Below are 16,778 nucleotides of genomic sequence, written 5' to 3'. Positions count from 1 at the left end.
AGTCCTGAACAGTTCATGACTTATTTTGGCTCTGTCTCTTTTTTTTAATTTAGCCAATAAAAACACAGAAAAACACCTTAAAATAAGGTAAAATTACAACCTTATCTTTTTGTAAGTACTGAGTGCTGATTAGAGGTAATAAGTTTGAAACTGTGGAAATAACAGGAAACAATTCTGTGGAATATCAAAGTACAGAAATTCATGATGACTTGCAGAGAGTTTGTGGTATTTCTCCACCCAGAAAAAGGGGCGCCTATTTAGATTTTTCTTAGTTGTTGAAAGTGTAGTGTTTAGTCCTTGAAAGGATATTCATTTTAAATTTATCAATGCTTTCTTATCAGAGAGAGCATTTAACAATTAGGACTATTGGGTGAGCCTTTACAGCCTACTGGAAATTTATACTGCCATCAAAACAAAAACTATTTCTTAACACAATAAAATTAAAGAAGTTCTATATTGTAGAGGAAGGTTAGCAATATAAAACCCGTTTAGTAAACCTGGCTCATTGACCTGGGACACTGGTAATGCACGTCAGCAACTTTGGTCCAGGACTGGCTCTTGTTGCCCACATCATGTGAAGGGTCTCCCGTCCTGCAGCGTCTGACCTGTAAGTACTGTGCCGGCCGTGCCAATGGGCGTGCCCCAGAATTCTGTGAAAAATGATGACCTGCTTGATTATCACAAAGGACTGTTAAAGCCTGTCCCTTTAACAAATCTGAAAACTAGGACTCAGAGCTGAAATGAGGATCTCAAGGATGCAAGTGAGTTATTGCCAGTGCTATAATTAGTACCTTAACTCTAGCTCTCCAGAGCTCACCCAACAGGTTGAAGAATGTGTTTCTCCCCCTCTTTGCTAAAATCTCAGCATATGGCTTGTTTCTTACCCAGATTTTCAACTGGTAGGGAAGTTCATAAACATAGATACCACCACCCTGATAGAGAGCTGGGATAAAGGCCTCACAAACATATCCATTGCCACTGTTTTCAGGTCAAGTCAGGCACAATATCCTCTGAACTCAATTTTATAGGGGAACATATTTCTGCTACTTTGTACTCCAGATATTTGCTTCCTTTCTGAACTGTCATTCCATTCTCTCATCCTTATTGCTTCTCTTGGAAAGTTGGCCTTGTTAAGTAGTCAAAGAGGGAAGATATTCAGCTCCAAGAGTGACAAGTAAGGAACTTGCCCTTGCTATGTTCTCTGTGGAACCATGTAGTTAGCCAACAAGAATGAAAGCAAACAAGTAATAATGTTATAATGGTGTTGTAAGTACTGGTGGAACATCTAGTTCAGCTTTCCTCCCAGTTCAAGAATCCCTCCTACCGCGTTCCTGACTGATGATCACCCACAGCATGGCCACTTCCTGAAATAGGCAACTATTTACACTTGTGAGACATTTGCTTTATTAGTGAATAGTTAATTTCCTGAGCTAAGATTTATCTTAATACAGGAGATAAATAAATACAGAAGTGGAGTAGTCATGTTTTTCCTTAATTAATGACCTGAACAACTTACTACCCTTGTTATTGTCCTTACATGTTTTCCAAAGTTTCTATTTTTCTCAGAAATATTTTTGGACACTAATACTATAGATTCATTCCACAGTATTTCTCCAGGAGAAATTTTCCTTCTTTCAAGGCTTTTTAATATACCATCTTATTAGAGTTTTTTACTATCTGAACTCTTTAGTTTTGAATATTTTCCTTCCTTTATCAATAGAATGATCTATTATTATATATTATCTATTATTAGAATATTATTATTGGAATTCCATTGTTAGAACCATTTATCCTCTTACAAGGGCTTATAGGTAGCTAGCTGTAATTTTTACAATATTTTTCTGAAGTCTAAATATACATTTTCCTAGAGCACCTTTGTTATTGTAAAAAGCAACAAAGTTGCTGTTCACTTCCACATCATATACCTTTTTTCTCATTTAGTCCTCTTAGTTCTTATATTAAATGAATACTAGACAAAATGATAGCTGATAAACTTTGATTTTTATTTTTCCATCTGGTTTCTTGGAGGTCTTTTTATTTGTTGTGCTGAAGATCCACTGCTTTTTAATGATTAATATTGGGATGGAAGATACTTCCTTAACTGGCAAGAGATTACAATATCATTACATGACTTTGTTGCTCTAACATTATTATAACTGAGCATGAAGACTATTTTGAAAGTGGTTCAGTAAAGTTCATTTGAGTTCATAGAAGCTTAAATTCACTTGTCTAATCATTTCCATTTAACTCTGTGTTGTATTCAGATACCCGAGAGTGACTGAAAAAGCATGTGAAAAAAATGTATGTCAAATGGACTTAAAGTTCTGTCTCTTTAGGTTGTATGAAATATAGAATAAAATTCTATAGTAAGAATTCTTTAAATCAGAGTGCTGTAAGAAAGCTTACTAGAAAATTGTTTTTGTGGAGAGAAACTTGTTTTATCATCTGAAAGAGTTACTATTACAAGCCGTTAATAGTTGTTGTAAATTAGGAAGTCTGTGGACATAAATATAAGAATAGCGCCTTACAAATATTTATTTTTATTAGAAAGTTCAAAAATCTGACCTTGAAAAGCCTTGATTGAAGAGATTAACCCATAAAGAAAAGGACCAACTCTACAAAAAAAGCTTTAGAAAAAGTACATCAGTTGATCTTAGGAATCACTTGGTCAAGTTAATTCTAGAATTGGTCTAATAGCTGGAATTGGCCCAGAATTCACTCAAAACAGATGTTGCCATGTTTGAACTATACCAATTAAAAATGATAATATTTCAGTACCCAAGATCACTGAAGTAGAAGAGATAGTGAATTGTAGGCTAAGGAACTGGATTCATTTTGGGGGGCTTTACCATTCTGTAATGAAGTTATCAAAGTGTGTTCTCAGTTGTGCCAACAGTATTGTATGCATTGTTAGTAATACAGATTCTCAGGCCCAATCCTAGAAAACCGAATCAGAAACACTGGAGGTAGGACCTGGGCTTCTATGTTTTAGCAAGCCCTCCTGGGGATTCTGTATGCTACAGTTTGAGAGTCAGTTCTCTAGCACATAATAATGACTATTCTATAAAATTATGGTCAGAATCAATGACTGCCCCATCAAGTCATGTTCTGTGTTTAGAAATTGTAAAACATTGGTCAACTGTGAGTAATTATATTAGTTGCTGGTTAATCAAATCTAAAGTGAAAAGTAAACTAATGTAAGAATAAGTGTACCTGATAATATGAGTACTGAAGACCTGAAAACACTCTATTCTTGCCTTTCCCTTTACATTCATTTTATCTTTAAGTCATCTTGCCCGACTTGGTTCTGCAGGATTTGCGCTCAGAACTGGGGCCCGTGTTGATGAAAGCAAGCTGTTTGGTTCACATAACGATGGGGAAGGTACCTGTGAGCCCGCTGAGTCTGTGTCCCCTGTTCTGTTTCAGTGCACTGTGAAGCCAGTGAGTGGGGTCCCTGGAGTCCATGCACGAAGAAAGGAAAAACATGTGGTTTCAAAAGAGGGACTGAAACAAGGGTCCGAGAAATAACACAGCATCCGTCAGCAAAGGGCAACCTGTGTCCCCCAACCAGCGAGACAAGAAAGTGTACAGTGCAAAGGAAGAAGTGTCAGAAGGGAGAACGAGGTACAATCATACTAAAAAACATGTTCTTATTTGAATCTTCATAACTTGATGCAAATTTTACTTTATTTCTTAAGACACATTTAGTATTGTCACTCATGTCTAAAACCATAAAATACGTAGCAACTGAATATGTTAGCTGTAAATTACAGACATAGATGTGCAGTTTTTTAAAAAAGATCCTGCTATCAGAACTTCATACTACTATAGAATTATGCTAATTGAATCTGGATGAAAAAGGTTGCATCGTGGGAATTTAGGCTTATTTGGGGGCCAGGAGCATAATTTTTTCTTTACTCCACCTTCCTAGTACCTAGAAAACATTTGAGTAGCCTCATAAACACAAGGTCTCATGCCATGCAGCCCCAGACTATGGTGAAGAGACACTAGAAAATAAACTTATTCCTTTCTCCATTGCCTACCAACCAAAGTAGTGTAATTATGGTGTAAGCTTTTTGTAGGTAAACATATTTTAAAGGTTATATGGAATTTTTAAAACAGGTTGTGCATGTTTTCAATACTGACTTTTGAGATAAAGAACCAAGCCATATTTTATAAACGTAATATAAGCATCAATGACATTTTATCCTCCATTTTTTCATATTACACTAACTTTATATACCAGATTACAGAACCTATTAGATTAGTATTGAATAACTCTGGGTGAGGTCTTGTTCTGAAGTCTTATGATTGCCCAGGAAAAATGTACCACTTAATGTGATACTTTAAGGTGATTAAATTTCCATCTAGAAGTTTTTGACCTTTAAAGTTTAACCTTTTCATCTTTCTCACTGTCTTGAGCACCACTGCCTACAAATATGTTATATAGGTTTATATAACTATACATGGTCAACAAATTATCTCAATTAACTTTAACTTAAAGGAGTTTGGCTGCCATTGTAGTTCAGATTCCTTTGCTTATTTTATTCATTCATTCATTCGTTTACTTTATAGCCACACATGGTGCTTAGCTCTGGAGATTCACAACTGAATAGGATGCGATTTCTGTCAGAGTCCTATGGAGGTTTGAGATGTTCAAACACATAATCACAGTATCATGTAATAAGGGAAATTTTATGTGTGTGAGCGAGTTCCACAGGAACATTGTGGAGGTCGCCACGTAAACAGGAACGTTGCCCATGTGAGGAGGAACAGGAGTCACTGCACTCTGCACAGTGTCTCCCTGCACTGAATGACCTGGCCATCATTAGGCTGTATAAGGCTTATTGTTGTTTTACTGCAGTCAAGTAGTTAATGTGATAAAATTTTTGAAGACATGGATTGTCTTAAGGAGAACTTCAAGCTTTTGTGAATTTGTAAGAGGTTTTGATTAAAATTAGGTTTAAGGAATGAAAGTTGGCTAGTGAAAAAGGTCTTTCTGGCATTTGTTACCAATTAATTTAAAACATCTTAGATTTTAAAATTTGGATTTAGAAATCAAATATTTCCTCACTATACTTGCTAGTAAGTTCCAATAGTTGTGCATTTACTTATGTTTACTATATATTTTTTAAATTTAGTGACTTACAGTTGATCTTTACTCATATTATTATTTCTGTAAAGATTCTACCTTATTAATCAGTATTTAGTACACTTGTCTTTTCAAATATAAGTAAAGAAAACATTATCCAATAAAAATTAAATTATGATACTAATCACTTTTTTTACTTGAGAATGTGATCTAATATATTTTGCTAGCACGTGACTTAAACATTAACATTGAAAATATCAGTTTTCAAAACTAAGAATGGATAAGACAAATAATGTAACAAGAAGCTTAAAAATAGTAACCTGTGACATAAGCTTGGCTTAAAAGTTACTTTTTCCTCCTCTCTGATAGGATATAGTGACATTTTATGTTTGTAAAGGAGCACTATACAACCATAAAAATGTATGTTTTATTCTTTTTCAAGTTTGATAATACATAAACAATCAAGTAGGAAATATAAATTGCATTTATAATTAAATACCAGATTCAGTTCCACTTTTATTCATCTTCATACATCTTTTTATTTGTCAAAAAATTTTCTCAAGTAGCCTAAAAATTTAAGTTACAAAGGAAGTCACTTTTTTTATTCCTTGCCTCACAAACCTAATAGTTTTCTTAGCTTCTTTTAATGGTAACTTTAAACATGGACAAACCAAGTGGAAAAGTATTTATAACCTCTAGACAGGCCACTATATTACATCAAAATAATATAACACAGAATACTCGATTTAGACTCTGAGATACTCTGATATATATACAGTGCCCAGCACAAATAACACCCCTTTTCTATTACAAAATCATTTATTACAAAATCATAAGCATGTAGTTCTGTAAGATAACAGTATCACATTTAAGCACACCATATGACATTTTAGGTGAAATGTTCAAATTGCTGTCCATCTCATATGAGACATTCACGTACCCTACCAACCACACTTGAGCAAGCTTTACTTCTACTGTACTATATAAATATAAATATGAATATAAATATAAATATAAATATGTAATAAAGTGTTAAGGACAAACACAATAAAGTGATAAAGACATGATATCTCCTACCATTAGTATAGCTATTACTGAGTTGTTCTTAAATGCTTATAGATTCATAAAATAAAATTTTTTAGGTTCATGGCTGGAGTACTTCTGAAGGATAAGCTAAAGGATAAGGTGTTTTAAAATATAATTTAGCCTGAAAAATCTTGAATTTAAACTTACACCTATCATTCCTGCCTAAAAGGTTAACAATAGACAGAGGCCGATAAGTCATATTTGGAAAAGGTGTAGAGCATGTGTTCAGGATTTTTTCTGCTGTGTTGTAATTGCCAAAGACAAGGTCTCCAGGGAAGAGTGATAAGATCCAGAAATGACTTTTCAAAATTTACACAAAGAGGTTGAATAGAAGAAACTAGGTTTTCATAACAGGATGGATTATTCTAGTTGTGAGATGCATAGATAGATAGATAGATAGATAGATAGATAGATAGATAGATAGATAATAGATAGATAGATAGATAGATAGATAGATGATAGATAGATATATAGATACAAATATACACAATATATGTTTGAAAATTGCTAATCTTATACATACACACATTTTCTTTATTAACATTCTTCTCATGCATAGAATAGTTACAATAAATAAATCTGCAAAGAAAAATGCAATTTCTTCAGTCCCAAATCTGAAATTTTATCTGATATACTCTTCATACCATTTAAGATCATTTCCCTTTACCTGACATGCTACCTTCTAATCGATTTGAATGTCTCCATTAATTACTAGCTTTAATAAGTTATTCCCATTACAATAGTTTCTAGCTTGAGCTTGTTTAAATTGAATTGTATGTTTAAAAGGTCAAAAACATATAACATTTTAAGAGATTATAAAGGTTAACATACAGACTACTGTCACAGTGCATTATAAACAAGAGAAAATGTACTGTCAGTGGTTGTAAACTTATATTTATTGACTTTTTTATTTACTCAGTGTAACCATCTTAGATAAGGGGAAGTGAAGCAGGGCAATGAAATATACATGTGCCTGCATTTGATGCAAAAGGGTGATTTTTGTGTGTATTCAGGGGTTGGGGGACACAAAGGGAAGAGGATCACCAAACATGTTCCTTATTCATTTGCATATTTTAACTGACTGAAGAAAATCTGCTACAGATATTGGGTTTTCAGGCAATTTGCAAAGAAAGAAAGAATGAAGGAAATTTTGTTGCATGAAGGACATACTAATTTATTACACGCAGTACATGATCTTAGGGTAGAAAGGAAGGGGAAGAATAGTCACAAAAGAAATGGTGTCTGGTCTACTTTCTTGACGTCAGCAAAAAACAGCATCCCTCCTGCCAGGGAAGGAGAACAGGAATCTGTTAAAACATAAATAAATAAAATGTCCAGGGACATTTCCAGGGAAGAAACAGTGTGGGAGTTACTGCATTATTTGGACACATTGCAGGTTGCTTTATGTGCCCTCCTTAAATGAAAGTAAAGTAGTAAAAGTCCAGTTTTACACAAAGGAAACATGTTAATGTTAATTTATAAATGGCTATTAATCACATCCTCAAATACCACTATTATAATGTGCATTATATTTATCATGAGTACTATATTTTATTTTATTTTTTAAAGATTTTAGTTATTTGTTTTAGAGAGGGGAAGGGATGGAGAAAAAGAGGAAGAGAAACATCCATGTGTGGTTGCCTCTCTCCTGCCCCCTACTGGGGACTTGGCCTGCAACCCAGGCATGTGCCCTGACTGGGAATCAAACCAGTGACCATTTGGTTCACAGGCTGGCACTCAATCCACTGAGCCACACCAGCTATGGCATATCATGAGTACTATATTTTAAACTACAGCAAAAAAAAGTTTAAAAAAATCAAGCAAATAAAAAATGAGTCTGTTTTATTGCTAAGAATCCTCCCCTGTTAGTTAATTTACTTCTTAAAATCTTTATGACAAGTATGCCAGTAATGAATAGTTGAGTTTTCTACAGGAAGAATTTATATTAAATATCCATTCAAATTCAAAACAAGATATTTAGCCAATATTCCTAGAACAGTGCTCAAAACCCAAATAGATAGATTCATTAACTCAAAATTATAGGAGGCCAACTGGCTTAGAGTATGTGGATGATGTCCTCTCCCCACCTTCAGTTCATGGAGGAAGACCAGCCGGCCTGCAGGCACTCATCCTGTTTAAGCTCTGAAGGGTGGGAGCTTTCTGCTCCTCCCCTGCACCCAAGCAGTGGACTAGCCCTTTGACATACATCAGAGAAATTTTCAAAAAGTACAGAGCTAAGATAATAATAGCATGGAGGCTGTGGTTCTTTTTTATTTTTAATTATTTTATTGTTGTTCAATAACAATTGTATTAATTTTCCCCCATTGTTCTCCCCTGCCCTGCCCAACTCCCCATTCCATACTTATCCTCCTACCCCATTGTCCTTGTCCATGGGTCCTTTATACACATTCCTTGATTTGACCCTCCCCCCTCTTCCCCCTGTCTTCTTCTTCCCACCTCCCCTCTGGTCACTGTCAGGTTGTTCTTTATTTCCATATCTCTAGTTCCCTTTAGTTCGATTATTTGTTTTGTTGATTAGGTTCCTGTTAAAGGTAAGATCATATGGTATTTGTTTTTCACCCACTGGCTTATTTCATTTAGCCTAATGCTCTCCAGTTCTATCCATGCTGTCACAAAGGGTAGAAGTTCTTTCTTTCTTTCTGCTGCATAGTATTCCACTGTGTAAATGTACCACCATTTTTTGATCCACTCACTTACTGATGAGCACTTAGGCTGTTTCCAGCACTTGGCAATTGTAAATAATGTTGCTATGAACACTGGGGTGCATAGATTCTTTTGAATTGGTGTTTCAGAATTTTTAGTGTATAATCCTAGCAGTAGAACTACTGGTCAAAAGGCAATTCCATTTTTAGTTTTTTTCTAGGGAATTCCATACTGTTTTCCACAGTGGCTGCACCAGCTCGCATTCTGGCCAACAGTGTACTAGGGTTCCCTTTTTCTCACATCCTTGCCAGCACTTGTTGTTTGTTGATGTGTTTATGATGGTCATTCTGACAGGTGTGAAATGGCATCTCATTGTGGTTTAAATTTGCATTTCTCTGATGGCTGGTGATGCTGAGCATCCTTTCACATGTCTCTAGGCCCTCTGTATGTCATTCTTGGAAAAGTGTCTATTCAGGTCCTTTGTCCACTTTTTAATTGGATTGTTTATCTTCCTGGTGTCGAGTCGTGTGAGTTCTTAATATATTTTGGAGATCAAACCCTTGTATCATTGGCAAATGTATTTTCCCATGCATTTGGTTCCCTTTTCATTTGCTGATGTTTTCGTTAGCTGTGCAGAAGCTTTTTACACACCAGAGACAGAAAACTACAGGCCAATATTGCTGATGAACATAGATGCTAAAATTGTCAAGAAAATATTGGCAAAACACATCCAGCAATACATTAAAAAGATCATACACCATGATCAAGTGGGATTCATCCCAGGGATGCAAAGATGGTACAACATTTGTAAATCAATAAACATAATACATCACATAAACAAAAAAACCAAAAATCATATGATCACACCATTAGACACTGAAAAAGCATTTGATAAAGTATAGCACCCATTTATGATAAAAACACTCAGCAAAGTGAGAGTAGAGGAAGAATACCTCAACATTATAAAGGCCATATATGAAAAACCTACATCTAACATTATACCCAATGAGCAAAATTTAAAAGCTTTCCCCCTAAGATCAGGAACAAGACAAGGGTGTCCACTTTCAACACTTTTATTAAACATACTATGGGAAGTTCTAGCCACAGCAATCAGACAAGAAAAATAAATAAAAGGCATCCAGATGGAAAAGGAGTAAGTAAAACTGGCATTGTTTGCAGTTTATGTGATAGCGTACATAGAAAACCCTATATACTTCACCAAAAAGAGACTGTGGTTCTTAACCAGTGTGATTTTGCTCCCCAGGGGCTATTTCTGATGATTACAACTTGCGGGAAGGGAATGCTAGAGACATCTAGTGGGTGAAGAGCAGGGATGCTGCTGAATATCCTACATTGCCCAGGACACAGCCCCACACAATAAAAATGATCTCCAAATGCCAAGGAGGAGAAATGTTATGTAAATTCAACAATCTGTCTTCATTATCCCTTCTTGGGGATCTAGTCAGTTCCTACCCAAATGTGCTGTTAGTTCAGATACTGAGAAGGACCACTTGCCCCCAACAAAAGAAAGCCTGCACATGGTATGAAGCTTTGGTAACAAGGACAAGATGGTGGGAGAGAGGGGAGATTTTTTCTCCAATGAATATAAAAATAATAGCTGTTTATTAAAAATTAATCTTTTAATTTAAAACATTTCGGGGTCACACAAAAATATTCACCTATGTTAAAACCTCCAAGAAAGGTAGCCCATTGCAGTAAATAAGACCTTTCACTCTCAGAGAGATAGTCCCTAACAAAATGTATGTATCCCCTATTTTACAATCATTATGTTCTTAAATGTCTCAGTCTTAAAGAAAAAGCTCAGAATAAAGTAAGAAGCCTTTTATTTCGTCCTAGGTGCTATACCATTTTCCATAACTCAACCATCAGTTCTCCATAATTAATACCAAATGTATGTTATACCATTTTTGTAGGCTTTCTAAGACCTTCGGGACATTATTCATGGTGGTCAAAATTCAGGGTGAGAAATGTCTGTGTTATCATTGTAGTCTTTTCCTTGCTACGGTGATAGAATAATCATTTTTAGGTTTCTCTGCTGTTGATGTGCACCACAGCATCCCTGTTCTAAAACCATCATATAATAAATTATCCTCATAAATACCTTTATTTTCTCAGGTTTTTGTGGTTTATAAAAATCTAATGTTTGTTATGATATTTATAGATATCTGATATTTTTAACCTGACCCATAACGTTCATGGGTCAGGTTATTAAATAAAGTGATGGTTGTAATATACCAAGCATTGTTCAGCCCTTAAGCAAACAATGATTTTGCCATTATTTAGCACATAAAAATGAAGTTGTTCAGTTAGCTTTCACTGCATAACTAATGACCCCAAAACACAGAGGCTGAAAACAACAATAGTAATAAATGTGAATGAGCAATTTAAGCTAAGATTCGCTTGTGAATTCCATCTGGGCTCCTTCATGTGGTTGGCTGGCTGGGGACTAAAAAAACTGTGCAGTTTCTCTCATTGTCAAGGTGGCTAGGGCTCTACAAGGTTTGAAGAGGGAGAGGAAAAGCAGTTTCTCTTGAAGAGCACATGGGGGAGGGGTATAAAATGCTGGTGGAAGAAACATGGGGTAGTGACACAATACAACACACAGGTGATGTATTATAGAATTGTACACGTGAAGCCTATATAATTTTTTTTGCCCTGGCTGGTGTGTCTCAGTGGATTGAGTGCCAATCTGCCAACCAAAGGGTTGCAGATTCAATTTGCAGCCAGGGCACATGCTTGATTTGCTGGCTAGGTCTCCAGTAGGGGGTGCACAACAGGCAACCACACATTGATGTTTCTCTCCCTCTCTTTCTCCCTCCCTTTCCTTCTCTCTAAAAATAAGTAAATAAAATCTTTTTTAAAAAAGAAACCTACATCATTTTATTAATCACTGTCACCCCAATAAATTCAATAAAAAGTAATAAGTAAACAAATATTAAAAAAATAAAACAATGTAACTATAATTAGAGAAGGTAAGGCCATTTGCAAAGGTTAAGGGTGCGTGTGTATGAGGGGTAAACAAATAAGGAGAAGGTAAAAGGGACTGAATTGAAAATATAATGGAAAGAGAAATACATATGGAAAAGAACAGAAACATAATGGATTAAAGAGGTTTTGAAGAATTTGCCATGTACACACATTCTGCCCACATTAATAATGATAGCCTACTTGTGCCAGACACTGTGCTAGAAACTTCACGTTTGGATATGTCTATCAGTAAAAAATATACCTCTTTCTATTTGGGATCTGCTTTGGGACAACAATGTATAAAAATTAAACCATTTGAGTGGCGCATTCCCATTCATGATGCTAAAAGTGATATAGTTCAAACGTAAACAAGCTTGGGAATGTTTCTGTTTCAATGATGTCACAGAATGTGATTGGAACCTGGTTGTATTTGTTTGGTCACCCCTCTTGGGTGGCGGAAGGACAAGGCATCCAGCCCTTTAGCCCTGCTCTAACAATCTACAAAGTTAGTCTGTAACGCTGCTATGAAGAAGTTCCTGGAGTAGATAAAAGGAGAACAAGAGAATGATCTATGGAAAGAATAATTCTTTTGTGCCTTCAAATGTAGGTGTCTTCTCTGCCAAAGTGGTTTCAGCAACACCAGCAGTTTCAAGGAGCGACTGTGTTAGGGAGGTGGGAAAGAGAACAGGAGCATGAAAGGAGGAAGTGTCTTTGCAGGGGAAATGTTTACTTTGTAATTAGCAAAGGACAAGAAGGCCCTTTTGGAAACTATATTTGGGGGTCCAAAATTTAAATTTATGCTGATGCTCTCCCAGTCTCTCTCTAGGGAACCCTCTTAATTGGCAGGGATCTCAGTTGGCTAGAAAAGGCTGCAAATGAAGCCAAGGTCTTGGGGTCATTTTTCCAAAGGGCCCCTTAACTCAGCTCTGTTCCATAGCCACAAGCTGTATGTTTAACCCTACTTAACCATCTTGAAAACACATATTAGCACATCAACATGGTGGTCACGGAAAGAAGTACATACGTTCACCTTGAGACCAAAACTAAAAGTATGCAGAGATAGTTTATTTTTGCCAGCATAAGCAACTGTCTTCGTAAATGTGCTAGCAAACGCTAATGAAGACGTCAGTTACTGATGGAGCAAACTGAAAAGCTGAAAACTGTCCACACGGTTATATATTATAAGTGAGCAGATCATCAATGCTTGTTACCTTGTGAACTGACATAAACCATGATGCCAACGGCTAAAATATAAGATTCATAATGGCAGGGACTCTTTTTGTTTCTTTGGTTCATTTCACATCCTAGAAACCTAAGAGTATCTAGCACATAACTGGTGCTTTAATAAATATTTGTTAAGTGTATGGAGGGATCTTGGCCTGGCCTTTTTTTTTCCAGTTCTGCCCTTTACAAATTGTAAAGTATAATAGAAATAATCGTTGCATGTATTTTTACAAAGGAAGAAACAATACTTAAGAGAGGAAGAGAATGTTGAATGATGAGTAATCCCATGCCTTTTAAATTTCATTTAAAGTGCCCCACTTTTTATGTTCTGAATCAGAAATGCTTTTTTATCATTTTTCTTTCTGTCTTTTCATTTCTCCAAATACATTATTTTCAAATATATGCCATTATTGCTTGAACAGAAAAAGAATATAATAGCATTTATCCCCCTTTGATAATCCTTTTTCACCAAGCTCAATGTTAACTTTGCCAGTGTATTCATCGGGCATTTAAGTTGAAAACGGCAGATTCCAAATTACCTTAAGCAAAAAGAAAACTATCGTCCTCAGGCACAACTTGCTTCAAGTCCTTAAACAACATCACCGGGCTCTTTCTCCCCATTTCCGCCCATCCTGCCTCTGTTCTCACTGTGGATTGGCCGTGTTCCCTGCCGCACCGAGCCTTTCTTGAGGCTGGGGAGAGCTAGCGCTGGGCAGCCCAAAGTCTACATCCACGTCAATCTCAGTCTGAACAGATAGTTCTCTCCCTGAATTTTCACTCGTCGCCTCTCGTGAGTGGACTCAGATGGACCCTGCGTGGGTTGCATGTCCATCCCTGAATGAATCACTGGGGCAGGGGTCTAGAGTGCTATGACTGGTCTGCCTGAGTCCCAGGCCATTGTTGAAGCCAAGAAATATGTGGGTCACCGTGAGTGGCGATTCTATGTGGAAACTAGGGGGCTGGGCTGAAAAAACAATAGCAGTGAATGACCCCCTTCCACAAAGGAAGTTCGAAATTTATGAAATTTAGAAACTTACACTCCTCTATAAGGTAATCCTGCCCAATATTATTTAAGGAAAAAAATTAATTGAGCAGGAGTAACCAAAGTGTTTGTTTCTCTATCTATTTTACACTAGAAAGGCATGTCCAGCATAATGCTAATAACATTATAACCTGTTTTCTTTCTGATTTCTCTGGTTTGCTAAAGACATTTTTATGTAAGTAAACTGGCTCTGAAATGAATAGAAAAAGAACCCAGTGCTCAGATGAGTGGTTTCTGGGACTGATTAGTGCAAGCTTAAGTAAAGACACGTCCATTTCCATTTCTAGCTGCTGCGTGTTCTGTGTGAAATGTACCAGTGTGGGTAATGACCTTTTGCTTGATTATGCACCAGGCCACTGGAACTTTAAAATTAACTCAAACCTAATTACTGAACTCTTCTGTTTACACTGTTTATACACTACGCGGTCATAACTCTAGCCCCTGTGAGCTCAGGCTTCCATAATTGAGAAATTTGCCTTGTAAAGGGTTGTTTTGTTTATTTGTTGTTTCTGCTGGAAAAGCCTGCTTTTACTATTTTTGCAAAGAATCAAATTTAGGAAAGAGTTTCTGAACAGAGTCCAATTACATTTCGTATCTCAATGCAAAACATGTGCATTTTAGATATTCCTTTTACTTTTGCATTGTATAAAATCTAGAAGTTTAGAAACACAGTGCCACTTATTTTTTATTGACGTTTTATAAAATATCACATTTTTGGCAAGAAAACATCAACATATTAAATTCACACTTGGGAAAAATTAATAATTGCTAATTCCCAGAGTCAGACTGACACAGTGCTATACTCAGACTTAGGACCAGCAGTTCATGTCTAATTAATTGCAACCTTATTACCCCAATTGACAGAAATAATAACCTAGTTTTTCATAAGGTAATTAGTAGGATGCTAATTGGCCAATTATTTTTTATGGAGCACAGACATGTGATAGTCTCTCAGAATAACAAACACTCACTGTAAACATCTGATATACGTATCTCCTCTCCATGCAAAACCGGCATCACGCAGGAATTTGGTCTTATTTCAGATTTGGTGTGTTTCAGTAACTAAGACAGCCTACCAAAGTATTTTGTTGGCAGAACGAGGGTGGATTCACACTTGCTCAGTTCATCAAATTTGGCTCCGAATGCGCAGGACAAAGGAGAGTCTCTGTGCCGTTTCTCCCCCTCAGCCCTTTGGTTTCCTTCCGTTTTACGCCCTTAGCGCCCCGATTCTCACTAGGTATCTTGTCGTGCTGTCCTTTCCCACCACGCCTGCGGGTTTTCTCAGTTTTCAGAGAAGTGTCTGCTCATAGACTCATTGTTTCTTTTTGTGTTTAAAAATCTTCAAATTATAACGTTCACTTCTTAAAATATCAGCTTAGTGAAGTAAAAAAGTACCAAAATAGTTCGAGAGGCAGAACTATCTCAGTTCAACTCTGGATTAGCTGTTTATTTGTTTCTTTGTTTAGTTTTCTACAAAAACATTATTTTAAATATCAATAATGGTATACATTGCTGTGGTATGTGTAGATAACATAGTGGTAAACATACAATATACCATAATGGCATACATGGATAGTAAATTTTTTCCAGACTTTGCTCTTACTACTATAATAAAGAATCTGTATAATATTAATAAATCGATGCACTCACTTTCAACCAGAAGTAAAAGAGTTGACATGTCACAGTATGTAGAATGCAGGCTCTGGACCCACATGCCTGTGTTCAGATCTCAGTTGTGCTTTTAACCAGTTCCATTACTTTAGGCCGATTACTTAGTCTTCTTATCCCCTGTTTTCCTCATCTGTAAAACGGGGACCAGAACAGTAACTACCTCACAGTCACCGTGAGGAGTTGCGTAGGGAGGCATTGACAAGTGTGTGTAAGACTCTTAGGCTTGTGTCTAGCCCATGGTGAGCATCCGATAATGGTGACACTTCAAGTAAAATGGAGTCCCAAACATTGGATGGGTAAATAAAATGACGTGCAAGTGTTAAATATTAATGTGTTCTGCCAAATGACTTTCCAAAAAGATTTTAACAGTTCACATTGGTGGCATATCGGAAATGCCTGTTTTCTTATAGACTTACCAGAACCGGATGTTACCAGTTTTTCAAACTCTTGCTAATTCAATGCCTTAACAATAGTATCTTACTGTTTTATTATTGGCACTTCGCTGCTTACTAGTAAGGCTAATCCTGTGTTCGTTATTTACTTGGATTTCTGTAGGATAGCTACTTATATACATCGCCCATTTTTCTACTAAGTGATTTCCGAACCAGTTGTAGGAACTCTTACAGGTATATTAATCTTTTGTTATGAGTATAGCAAATGTTTCTTATACTCTGTTATTTATTTGACTGTTATATCTATAGTGTTTTTTTCCTATAGTTTAAATAATTACAATCTTTCCTTCAGGGTTGCTGATTTTTTAAAAGCTTGTTAAATACTGTAATCTTACATGTGTGGGTGTTCATTCAACAAACATCTATTGAGCAGTAGTTGTGTGCTGGACCGAGTGTCAGGCACACTGGTATAAGAGTATTTATTTATGTGGACATATGATGATCCATACATTGAAGCTCTCTTGCCCTGTATCTATCATAAGCTCACTCCTGCCTCTACCAATGTAATTGAGAGGAGAGTCATGTTAGGACTAATCACATTTCTCTTGTATAGCAATAA

The 16,778-nt window shown here is 36.2% G+C and overlaps 1 protein-coding gene across 1 annotated transcript in view; it reads left to right on the top strand.

Annotated features, from left to right (window-relative positions):
• The window catches only part of RSPO3 (R-spondin 3), a 77,134-nt gene that overhangs the window by 32,463 nt on the left and 27,893 nt on the right, over positions 1 to 16,778 (top strand). The window contains exon 4 of the mRNA XM_037139602.2: positions 3,427 to 3,624. Within this exon, the coding sequence (XP_036995497.1) occupies positions 3,427 to 3,624 (198 nt within the window). The remainder of the gene's footprint in view (positions 1 to 3,426; positions 3,625 to 16,778) is intronic.

This window comes from Artibeus jamaicensis, unplaced genomic scaffold, assembly GCF_021234435.1.
Source record: "Artibeus jamaicensis isolate MK-2021 breed Jamaican fruit bat unplaced genomic scaffold, CSHL_Jam_final contig_387, whole genome shotgun sequence".
NCBI classification, from domain to species: domain Eukaryota; kingdom Metazoa; phylum Chordata; class Mammalia; order Chiroptera; family Phyllostomidae; genus Artibeus; species Artibeus jamaicensis.
This window is presented reverse-complemented; position numbering and strand designations above follow the sequence as displayed.